This window comes from Columba livia, chromosome 5 (genome assembly GCF_036013475.1).
Source record: "Columba livia isolate bColLiv1 breed racing homer chromosome 5, bColLiv1.pat.W.v2, whole genome shotgun sequence".
NCBI lineage: Eukaryota > Metazoa > Chordata > Aves > Columbiformes > Columbidae > Columba > Columba livia.
This window is the reverse complement of record NC_088606.1, coordinates 26720240-26732725: the sequence shown is the minus strand read 5'-3', so window position 1 is coordinate 26732725 and position 12486 is coordinate 26720240. Positions and strand designations below refer to the sequence as shown.

Sequence of the window (12486 nt, the reverse complement as noted above, 5' to 3'; positions counted from 1 at the left end):
TAATACTGCAGATAATGAAGAAACTTTGTATCAACATCGTATCTAAGGTTAGATGAGCAAATTCTTTATTCTTATTGAAAAATATCATGAGCACTTCATATAGACTGTTTCTTGCATAATGTGTTAATGGACTAAATCTGCCTGTAATATGTACTCATCTGGGCACATCACTAGGTGAAAGGCAAACTACATGTCAAATACTGCTGGTACAGTGTGCTTCCCAGTGTGATGTAACCATGCAGTACAAGAATGAGACATTTACCTCTCAGGCATAATGGTTCAACTGATATTTCTTTAAGAAGATTAGTAGATATTAAGTCACTTCTTATTGTAATAAAATGAACCCAGTATTTACCTAGTGTGGGCAGAAATGCTATTGGATCCTTTAATTTTCTTCAACAGAGGAGAAAAAACTTTTTGGTGATTTTTTTTTTTTCCTGGTTGCACAAGCTGCATAATATTTGTTGTGGCCTGTTGCTGTCATCCCAGTCACAACAGGACCTCTCAGAAATGAATGACCATACAAGGAGCATCCATATGGCGTGTTCGTGTATTATTACTGGGGAATTTGTTATTGTGATGAAGATGAGAGTCTGGACCTCAGATAGTGACACCTTCTTCAAGTCTTCTGAAAAGCTCCCTAAAAATAGTAAATTAGGGATAGCATAAAGACTGACTTGGGGAAGGTGGCATTAGGTAGACTTGCAGCACAACACTTCTTGAAAATGACAATTCTGTTTTGGAATGAAAGGGAGATTAGGGGGTTACCATTTTTAATACCCATAAGAGAAAACATTCTTTGTAAAGGAACTGAAAAAGATGTGTCTATACATGCTAAAAAGACAGTGTTGATTCACTCACATCCCATACGTGAAAACTCTGATTTGAACTCCCTGATCCAAGTTGGGCACCCTCAAGCATTTTGATGGCTGGGCTGTGGAGTTTGTCTCCTTTCCCATGATGCATCTTCTATCTGGATCTGCTTTTCACATACATAGCAATTTAATTAAAAAAATATTTGTGCCAGTCATAGAGAGAAGACATAAATGAATGGAAGTCACCAGAAACATGAGTAATTCACATTAATTTAGAGAAGGGAAGTATTCTCACTGGTGGGAGTCAGCCATGTCCAGAGTGAGTTAACACTCTGAGAGTGGGACTCAACATTAGGTTTCTGCATCCAAAACGAATAACTTAATCACATGGCTGGGGAGGAGTTCTCTCCTCTGACAGAAACTCTGCCTGTTATTCCTCAGAAATGTTTCTGTCTAAACCAGTGGATCTTGACAGGGCATTATTGTTCTAGTGAAACAACGCTTTTTATTAAAAAAAAAAAAAAAAAGAAAAAAGTTTCATTAACTCATATTTATTCTGACCAACAATAGTATTAGATTGTAGAGTAAAATCTTATTATGGTTAATTGTTTGATCCTGATGCAAACTCATAAAGGTCATGTTTGCTCTTGAGATCCCATTCCTTTGTGCCCAGAGGGAATGTCACGCTGGGTGTGGTTGTGGTGGTGTGCTGGGGGAAGATGTAGCTTAAAGGCTCTTAGAGTTCACACCACCGCCACTGTTGCCCTGGAATTCACACACACAAACCCTCAGCTGGTTCTTCAGGGCAGTTTTGCAGCTGTACTGACCCTCCACAGCAGCACTGATCCATCGGGGATCAGTAATACAGTTGCTTGGTTTACTCAAAGTTAAGATAGGTTTAGTAAAAACTATTTCCATTAGAAAATGATGTGTTGAGTAATACCTTTTCATTTATTTCTAATGGTTTCAGTTAATATTCCAAATTTTTCCAACTCAATTTTATCTTCCAAAAGTGTTATTTGATGGACATTTGAAACTACACTTCAAACTTCAAAAATTCAATGTAAAGTTTTAATTTTACCTTTTAAATCTGGATTTATTTTTGTTAATTATGTATTTCATGATGTGCCAATAATTTATAACATCTACTGTAGTACAGTTCTAAATTTCACTTTTCATTTTTGAAATCATCAAGGGCAGCTGATACTTAAATGCAAGTTGAAACATTCTATCCAATTTTCTAGGTCACCATGTCCCCTGTTTGTATTATAATGAAACAGTTTGACACGTTAGTACTGTGATTTAAGAAACAAGGTGATCGCTTAGTGTGTTATTAGAGCGCTAGGCATTTTCAGTCCCCTCATGTTAGCTGGAGCCTTTCTCTTGACCCTGAAAACCTCTGATCCCCTAATTAATAAGACAAGTGCTTATATTCTTTTCTAGATCAAAGCATCACCTGCTTCTGTTGTTGGTGGAACAGTTTGATATGTTGACACTTCGATACAGAAGATAAGATGAGCTGTTGTAATCTGCACTAAATAGCAGCTGCTAATGTAAAAATAACAGAATCGTTAGAAGTTGGATGTCATTATGTGTCACAACATGACCTACTCTATCATGCAGTATGTACTTCTCTTATTGACATGATGTGTAAAACGTAAAGGCATTAAAAATAGTGTGAAATCAAAAGATTTCTTCAAAGGTTTTAAAATGCTTTTCAAGATTTTTTTTTCATGCTTATTCATTCTAATTCAGAAAGAAAGAAGCACTTGTTCCCCCTCCCAGTGTCCTGCTGCCCTGAGAAGACACCTGACCTCTTACTGTCCAACTAGGCTGCTAAATATCAGCAGAAACATACTTCTGCCCCACCAGAAGTGGAGGCAATTCTCAGTTGACCATTTGTGGCCAGATTCCATTTCAGACTCCAAATAACATTGGACCAAAGGAGCAGAACGATGTTTTGCTGCCATCTTTCCCCATTATGCAGCTCTACTGATTGTAAATGACTGAGTCCATAAATTGCAGAAATGACCTTTTAGTCTCTTCAGACTTCTCATCCAGCCTGCTTCTAATCCACAGGAAGATCCTGGATCAGCAGAAAGCAAGCTGTTGGTAGCAGCTATGACCGAGTTAAGGAATACCTGTGTATTAACAGGTATCTCAGTCTAGCCAGGGGAAAGTACTTTGCGTGGGAATGGTGTCAGTTCTAATTGGATTGATTATAGTCTCAATAAGAATAAAATAAGAATAACTTTTCTGAAAAAAGAGTACTTATTAAGCAAGAAAGTGTCTTAAAAGACAGGAGATGTAGAGACAAATGAAAATTGCCAAAGATTAAGCTAAATCATCCCTTGGAAATGAAATGAAAACAAACAATAGTGTAACGACTGAAATGAGAACAAGGAAAGAGGAAATGTGCCACATCTCTGAGAACAGCATGGAGATCAAGGATAATCCAGATTAGGTCAGAAATTGTGTGATTTTTTTTTTTCCTCTTCACCATTGGTCAATGCTGATGTCAACTATGAGGATGGGGTTAGGAAGAGTGAGTGTATGTAAACGAGCACTTCATAGCTGTTCAATGGATTATTGTGCTCAGATTGAGATAATGGATGGTTCTTATCCCCAGTTCTAAGAGAGCTGGTGTGTGAAATTGCAGAAGTGATAGGAAAGTTCTTCAGTAAAACCTATGAGGCTGTGTACAGTGTCATATGGCAGGAACTTAGTAGAGGCAGCAGCTGTATATAGAAGGGCAAAAAGTGCAATTCTAACCATTTTAGACCAGTTAGTCTTTATTGTGAGGCTTCAGAGTAAATTTGAAGGGAAAAGGTTTTTAAAACATGAATCCATCAACAGTGGGTTGAAGTCCAACTTTCACCCAAGTAAGATCATGCAAGAATTCTTTTTTATTTTGATAACTGATTATTTAGACAAGGAAACTTGTTAAATATAAGCTGACACGTAAGGTTATATGTGGTGCTGTATGGAAAATTATTAATTACAGTGGAAAATGTGTATATTGTTGTTTTACAAGCAGGCACAAGCTTTACTGTAAAAGCAAGCAGGGAAATACTGCTTGCTGTTAGCCTGGTTCACCTAGCATCTCCTGTTTGGAAGGATGGGCATGTTGAGCTCATGCCTGTCTGCAAAATGTCATGTACCCATGAAGGAGATGAGGGATTAGTCAAAGGCAATAAGGAACTAGTTAGCAGGAAGGCAACAGCAAACAGCTTTGAAAGAAGAAACGTTAAGGTCCAAGGATTTCACTAGTGGAATTTCTCTCCAGTTTCTCACAAATTGGTGTTAAACCAGTTTTCTTTAATGCCGTTAATGAGAACCTTTGGCATGAAGAGCAACAGCATACCAACGAAACTTCTTGATGATGCAGAGCTGAGAGATCTTATTAATACTAAGTGGAAATATTATTAATACAAAGTAAGTTCAAGCTGTCTTGCAGAAAGATTGGAATAGCATCAAGTACTGGAAAAATACAAGCAGTGGGGTGGAATTCAGTGGTACCAAATGAAAGGTGTCAACATTTCAGGATGAATAAGAATTTCCACTATTAGCTGGGTAATACCCATGGCAAGAGAACACACAGGTATCAGTGAGTGACTGTGGGCAAAAAGGTTGCAAGAATGTATCAGGCAAGATGTTTCCACTGGAGTTAGGAGGTACTGCTAGCAGAGTACTGATGAGATGGATTTGAATTGATCAGGAGAATGGAGAACCTGCTTACTGAAAGGTAACAGAAAAGGTTGTTTGTTTAACTTGTGTAAGGAAGGAAAAATATATGTTCTTCCTAAACATATGTATGTGAAAATATATATGCTCTCTACAAATGCATGAGAAAAAAAAATCAGTAAAAAGATAAAGCTACAAAGCTTCATTACTCAAGTTCATTGTATGTTTTTCCTTCTGTTGGATGTTGAAAAGCATTATACAAGCTATCTCTCACCCACAGAGAACCTGACACCATAGGATGCTCTGTGTTCTTACCTTTTTGATTTGGATCAGAAGGTGTACATGATTGCCCTAGAGGAACTGGGAAAAGATAAAAACTAGCTTTAACCCTCTGTTTTCCTTTGCTTAAGTCTTGTATCTTTCCAGCCTTCACATAAAAAAAAAAAAAAAAAAAAAAAAGCATGTTCATTTAAATATTTTGAAACAAAAGCAACAGCCAAAGGATCAATAATGAGATTTTCTTTGTCAAGATCTGGTGATTTCAAGTTTCATATGTGGCAATTAGCTTTTAGATTTAATTGTAAAGTTTAAATTTTCAACAAGTAACTGTTTGCTAAAATGTAAAATGAAAGAAGTGTAGAAACGAGAATTATCTTTTGCAGGAAAGTGGGGTGGGAGACAGGGAAGAGGGAAGGACCTACCCATGTTAAACCAAGTATGAAAGCATAGGAACTTGTGGGCAAAACAAAATTGTCAGAAAGAGGCCATATCCCACTGATCAGAACACCCTTTCAGGATTAAACAGGAACTTCACTGAGGGTGGCCCCTATACCAAAGTAGTGACTGACCTCATCTCTAAATTCACCTTTTCAGGGAAGACCTCCACCAGAAGAACCTGAATATGTATTTTTTTTCTTCTTGTTGTTCCTTCTTTACCCAGCCTCACAAAAAAAATTAATCCAAACTGATACATTTCTGTGAAAAGTTCTGATTTTCATAGCTTGACATTTTCCAAAGGAATAATATTTTTTTTAAAGTACCCAAGTAACTATTGCTATTACTAGAGGTGAGCTCATGTAGGATTTTTGCCACGTGCACTATGAATGGATTTCAATGTACATTATAGGAGTCTTCCAAATGTTTTATAGTAGTGCAGGCACCCTCATTTTAGTTAGCAATTTAATTTTGCGATGCACACTGTTTTGTTTTTGTTCTAGTGAAGGAAGGCATCTCTCTTTTGGGAGGATATTTGAGTCATTTGTGTTTACCACTCTTCAGGCCTGTGAATGATGTGTCATTTTGTCACATGGCTGCATGCTGTACACAAAAACTCCTCTGCTTGAATTTTTGTTGGTCTTGTGCAGCTGCCTAGTGTGAACCACACTACTTGCTAGTGAGGAGGTTATCAAATGTCTATTTCTCTTCCCTTCAGTTTTTGTAGTTGTTTTTTGTTTGTTTGTTTGTTTCTTTTCTTAGTTGGTTCATTGTTTGGGGGTTTGTTTTGTTTTATTTTCTTTTCCTAAATCCAAAGCACCCAATTCTGCTGTTATTTTTACTGGTGCAAACCCAGTCAAATCGGTGCAGTTTTTCTGCTGAAAACCTGACATAAATAAGAGTCTTCAGACTCTAGTGCCTTCTGACTTTTGTCCTGAAAAGCAAGTGGAACATAAGGTGTATTTTTTATGATAGTTCTCCAAAGAGACTAGCTGTTAATCTCTCCGTGAGTAGGTGTGTCAGCTGCAAACATTTCCTTCCAGTCTACCATTTCAATCACACTTCACAGTACACTGAAAATTGGCAAGGATGTTAATTATTGGCCTCTAGAACAAACCACCTACTTTGACTCAAGCATGTTTTCCAATTTTTAAGAATGTTGTTTCACCTACAGAACAGTATAATTACAGAAAATAGCTTGGTTTGGCTAACATACTTGTGTTCTGTGAGTTCTGCTTGTAAGGCAACAAGCAGCGCTGGGCAAGAGGCTCACCTGCAGCGGGTTTAACCTCTTGCTGACAGGAGTTAGGGCTTGCCAGCATCCAGTACATTGTTTTCAGTATCAGAAGCCGTAAACCACTGTCAGTCAGAGGTTAAACATTAACGCTTTCTGCTTTTAAAGCTGAAGGAACCCTCCATATAGTAAGAAAGTTTGTTTTTATTCTCCGGGGAACTTCCTGTTAAAATTTTATGAATGTCTGTTCCAGGAGCAATTACTGTGGTGGGTCCTGTACCCCAGCAATGTGAAACCCTGTGTGCAACGTGACACACTGAGCAGCACGGTGCAGAGACTGGTTGTGTAGCTGCATTTGTGCAATGCGGTGTTTAATAAAATTTGCCAGGAGTCAGCCATGTATCCAGGACATGATTAATCAACCAGCAGAATAAATTGCCCATAGATGACTGGAAGTTGACAGTAAACAGTAAAACACCTGCCTTGAAGACTTACAGTCTTAACAGACAAACAGGAAACAGAAGCAAGTGGGTGCCCTGTTTTAGGAGAGATATTTTGAGGCACACAGACAGAGTTGTTCACGATTATACAGCAAGTCTGGCAGAGCTAGAGGCTGAGCTCTGTGCATTTCCCTTCATGTGTTCGTAGCTCATGTAACAGGTCTTTAATTTACCAAGAAGCTTTTCCACAACACTGTCCCGAAGAGTTGGCAGAATCCACAGTCAGCATTTCTCACACATGTGCCTCTTGGTTTGGGGCTCTACAATTTGTACAATTAATAATGCACACCATGAATTAAAACGATTGGAAAGCAGCCCAGTGCTCAGGCTCATGTGTCAAAGAATTGCTGTGCAAGCTCAGTCTTATTTGTTGTTACAACAATTAATCATCCATTGATTTTAAGATCATGTATATGGTACCTGGGCCCTCAAGGGTGTCCTGCAGTGCTAATTAAACTGGGCATTTTAAAATTGTGGTGATTAAGCTATAGAGCCATATTAAATATACATGAGTACTTATTTCTCCTACCTCCTCTTTAACCTTAAGGCGGTGTCGGGGCTGGCTACCTTCCTGACCTTACAAGCCACATGCTGCAATTTCCAGAATGGCCATGAGTCACCAACCCTTTGCAATGTGGTGTGAATAAACAATGGGAGGGGGGACATCCGGGAGGGTTCACAGCAGGGAGATGACGGTTTCTCAGGGATTCCTTCACTGCACTGTAAACCAGATCCTGGGTGAGAATGTGCCCCGATCCCAGAGTGAACTGGCAGTGCCCATCTCAGCAGGCTCAGGGTGCGGGCTATCCAGCAGCTTTCCTGCCAGTAACACCAGCCAGCGGCTCCCAGACCAAGAGTCACACCTGAGTGCCTTGTTTCACTCTCTATATATTGTTCAACAGTTTTGCACTATAGAAATATTGTATCAATATGAAGTAGGTTTGCTGAGAAACACTTGGCTAAACCGAAGAGGCCTGCCCTTAGCCATTCAAGAAGTTTACCGTATACACGAGGCAAGCCATTCAAAACATCATCCTACTGGGAAAAAAAGCTAGAAGAAATTGCAATGCTAGAACAAGAGAGGAGTTTTTCTTAAGAATTAAATAGGTGGTATTACAAAACAGTATAACTTTTTATATGTAATTATAATAAAGCATAACTGAAATGAATGCACAAAGGATCATTATGTTTTCAAAGCAATATGGGTACTCTGAATAAATTGTTTATAATTTGTTCGTTGTTTTGCAGGCAGACTTGATAGCCTTGCAACAAGAAAAAGAGGCTGCTCTTCAACAGTGCAAAAAATTAGAAGGAGAAATCCAGACATTGCGTGTTTATTACAGGTAAAATAATTAATACTAATATAAATCAGTGACTCACAGGGGAAATTTTCTGTACTGTGTCTGACTGTGAGTAAGGAAATGGCCTTATCAAATAGGTATTTGTTGGAAATGTGAATACATCAATGAATCAAGACCTGCATTTCTGCTTTACTGCTCACCAACCGTCTCTTTGAAATAGAAGTTCTTTTCTTATAGCTTAAATTTTCTGTTAGTTTCTTCTAAGGGAAGGGGAGGGTTACTGGCAGCTGATTCTCATATAAATGAAAAAGCTGTATTATAGCAATGCGTCCACCTAAAAACTCAAGGACAAAAGAACCAGTTGACATAAGTGCTTGTTTATTCCATGGTTGTTTGTACATACCTAACTCAATAACATAGATTTTAAAATAATGAAACCTTTAATTCTAAAAGACATTTTTCTTTTCATCCTCAGCATAATGTGTATGTTTTAATTCCTTACATTCTGTAGCAGTATGTAGAATGAGAGAAATAGCCATTCTCTCATTAATTTAGGTGGACTGCACTGAACATTTGCATGGATCAGTGGGTTTTAGTCCCTAGGGAGAAGCTCTGTGTGGTCCAGTGAAGGAGTTAGGTTGTTTTATGGAGTGATGTTGGGTTACAGTTCTCATTTCATCCTGACCTCCTGTGTGAGAGGGGATACAGAGCTGCCAGCAGGTTAAAGGCAGGAGAATTGGCATCAACACAGCGGAAAATTGTGAATCTGAAGGCTGAATGTCTGTGATGAGGGATGTGGGCTGCAGAGGTAAATAATAAATGTAGTGTGAATATTATGTTCATTGGAAATAAAGAGGACTAGTTAGTTATGACTAAAAAGCATTTGCAGTAGCAAAACTGTGTATGTTTTCAGTGTTCCAGCATTTACAAGTGAAAAATACTCAGGTTTCTAGAGGTTTTTAGAGTTTCCTCTTCTCATTAAGTTTATTAAAACCTTGGAAGGAAGTTTCAAAACAACTTTTGTTCCTAAATCTCATAGGCATTTATTTAAAACCTGTTAATAGTGAATAGAAACCCCAAGCAATTTGTGATTATTGCTTTTAATGAATTTGGTCAGCATTTAGTGTGTGCACATATTATGGTATGATTTACCAAACTAGAAAGAATTTATTATAGAGCCCCTATTACTCACTTAAATGGGATTTGTATTGTAGTTTTAAAATAGAAAAACATTTTTTGTATTGATATTTAAGAAATTAAGAGTTTACTTGTGTTGGAGATTTTTTCACTGACTTATGTTTTTGAGATAGTGTGTCAAGTTTTCACTAACATATAGTATTTGACTAGCGTAGTAGACAGCAGCCTTAGTTTATTGATGGAAGTGCTTTTAATCTCAGAAATGTTAACAATAATGACTTGCAGAAATCTCCGTTAGTCTTTACCTTGTTATTAACTTATGGCACTTAATTTGAACAGGCAGAATTTCATTGTAAGTTTAATGATGGTGTTTTGCAAGATTTAGTCATAAGGTAAGAAATACTTATCTGAATACCCCCCGGGGCAAGAACTATTTTATCACTACTAAATTATACAAGTTATATAGTGGTTCAGAACATCAAAAATGAAAGATTTTATCTCCTACCTTATTGTTCTTAGACAATGTTTTTTTGCAATGCATTCTGAAGTGGACACAGAGAGGCACAAATTGACTGAGGTTGGCAGGAACCTCTGAAGGTCCTCTTGTCCCATTGCTCAAGCAGGGCCACCTGGAGCAGTTGCCCAGGATCATATCCAGATGGGGTTTCATTATCTCCATGGATAGAGACTCCACAACCTGTCCATATAGAGACACTGTCCAAGCATGCAGAGACATGGCTAGGAAAGCCAAAGGCCACCTGGAATTGTTGCTTTCTACATTCATCACTGGGTTCAAGAAGGACTCCTATAAGTGCTTGAGTAGCGATGTTTGAGGTCTCATGCCTGTCTTTTGCCTTAGTTAGAAATTAATCACACCATTATGAGGATTCTTATGAGCATCATAACATTTTTTTTACTCTTTCCCACATATTACGTGAACATCTGCAGCCTCTCTCATGAAACAGCGTGGCAGCATTTTGAACACATGCCAAACCAGCTAGATGAAGAAAAGAGTATATGGCCTGTGTGCATAAAGCTTTGGGGACTGTATCAGGCCAAGGTTGGGCTGGCCACAATAATCATGAATGACAAAGTAGAGAGTGCATTTCCCAGGCCATCCCAAATGAGTGAAAATTTACTCTCTCTTTTGTATGTGGAGGCTAGTTAAAGGAATGCCTGTGTAGATGTCTACTGGGTCATTTTATTTCCTTTCACTGTTTGCCATGCTGTGGTAATCTAGAGTAAGAACTGAGACTGTTTTTCAGACAGCCTGTTTTGGAATGAGGTGGAAGTTTCATTCTTTGATCCAAGTGAGTTAGCGAGACAATTTGCTGTTCAAGACTATGTTTTCCTAGAGTTACTTCTCTTTTGGACTTCAGAGCTAGTGAATGAAATACAGGCTTCCACACATGCTCTGCTTCTCATCTGAACTATAGGGCTGTAATAAGACATGTTATTATGCAGGGTGCACATTTCCTTCACCTACTGTTCTCTCATCCCTTTGCCAGCTTCTCCCACTTTCTATCATCTCTGTGGTGCCAGCATGACAGCAGCTTGGGAATTTTGGCTCTGTTTGGTGCCTTCTCCTCCTTCTGCTCTTAGGTCTTTCTTAGCCTTATAAAAAGCATTTTCTCATAATTTTTTTCTTTTTTTCTTTTTTTTTTTTTAATGTTTTAACTGAGATTTCTACATAATCCTTTAACTTAGGAGAAACAAATTTAAGGGGAAAAAAAAAAACTAGAGGCTAACGTTGAAATATACAAGGGATACCTAAAGCCATGCCATGTGCATATATTAACAATTCTTTAATGCATACATGTGTAAACAGTAGCATCAAAATGTGTATTTTTATACTGGTCTGTCTTTCACTAACATATAATCCAGAAAAAGCTAAATATTTTATTATACAAAATCAGGGAGGAGATATTTATGCCCAGAATATCCGTATGTGTGAACATGCCACTGTAGGTACACAGGCATGCTCAAAAGAGGGAAACAAGTGGAGACCTTCCAGGAAAAACATCTTCCCCTTTTTTCTCCAGGAGAAAGATTCCTGGTTTCCAGAATACTGCATCCAGTTTTGGGTCCCCAGTAAAAGACAGACATATATAACTTGGAGCAAGTTTGACGGAAGACCACTAGTATGGTCAGGAAACTGTAGCATTTGCACTGTAAAGAGAGACTGAGGATACTGCTCTTGTTCAGCCTGAAAAAAAAAAAAAAAATGTTTCTTTGGTGGCTTCAGGGAGACCTAACAGCAGCCTGACAGTGTCTGTGAGGAGGTTATCAAGGAGGAGAAGCTCTTCACAGTGCTGCATGATGAGGGTGAGAGACAACAGACCTGAACTGAAACAAGAGAGTTTCAGACAAGTGAAAACGTTTTCACCATGAGGGCTGTCCATCATTAGAACAGGTTGCCCAGAGAGGTTTTGCCATCTCTATCTTGGGAGATTTCCAGTGCCTCACTTGATAAACCCAGGAGTAGCCTGGTCTGATCTCCTAGTTGATATCACTTTGAGAGGAAGCTTGGTTGGACTAGAGACCTCAAGCAGTCACTTCCAACTTGAATTATTCTACAGTTACGTGATCTGGTAGGTGCTGCTGTTTGGAGCCATTAGATTTTTTTCTCTAACTGTGAAAGAAGTCTGTGCTGTAAACCATACTTCTTTGCAGATGAAGTGGAAAGTAAATCCTAGCTCAAACTGGAGTTTCATGTAAAGCCTGAAAGACCCAAACCAAAATTAAAACGAGCTTTTGGGGAATAAATGATGGAACATTGATTTCCATATGAATTTTTACTTTCTGAAAATAAAGCCTATCCCAGAACAATTCAAGCCTTCTTTAAAATGAAAAACAAGTGAAAAGGAGGAAAAAGAAAAGGAGGAAGAATCTAGTTCAGATACAGAATGGAGAGGAAGTTGGCTCTGAATAAAGTTGGGCAGGTTCTCTGCTTCTGTTTGTTCTTGTGTTGTTTCTGTGTCGTGTCTCAAAAGGAAAATTGCATTTTCTGGATAGTAACCCTAAAATACATATCAGAGATGAAAATTTGCATTACAGTTAGGAACAGTATAGAGTTTCTAGCTTAGTAATATAGTTGTTTC

The 12486-nt window shown here is 38.2% G+C and overlaps 1 protein-coding gene across 25 annotated transcripts in view; it reads left to right on the top strand.

The window, feature by feature from the left end:
- MIPOL1 (mirror-image polydactyly 1) overlaps positions 1 to 12486 on the top strand; it is a 193616-nt gene that overhangs the window by 133621 nt on the left and 47509 nt on the right. For all 25 annotated transcript variants that reach the window (XM_065064027.1, XM_065064026.1, XM_065064023.1 and 22 more), the window contains one exon: positions 8196 to 8290. In XM_065064027.1, the coding sequence (XP_064920099.1) occupies positions 8196 to 8290 (95 nt within the window). The remainder of the gene's footprint in view (positions 1 to 8195; positions 8291 to 12486) is intronic.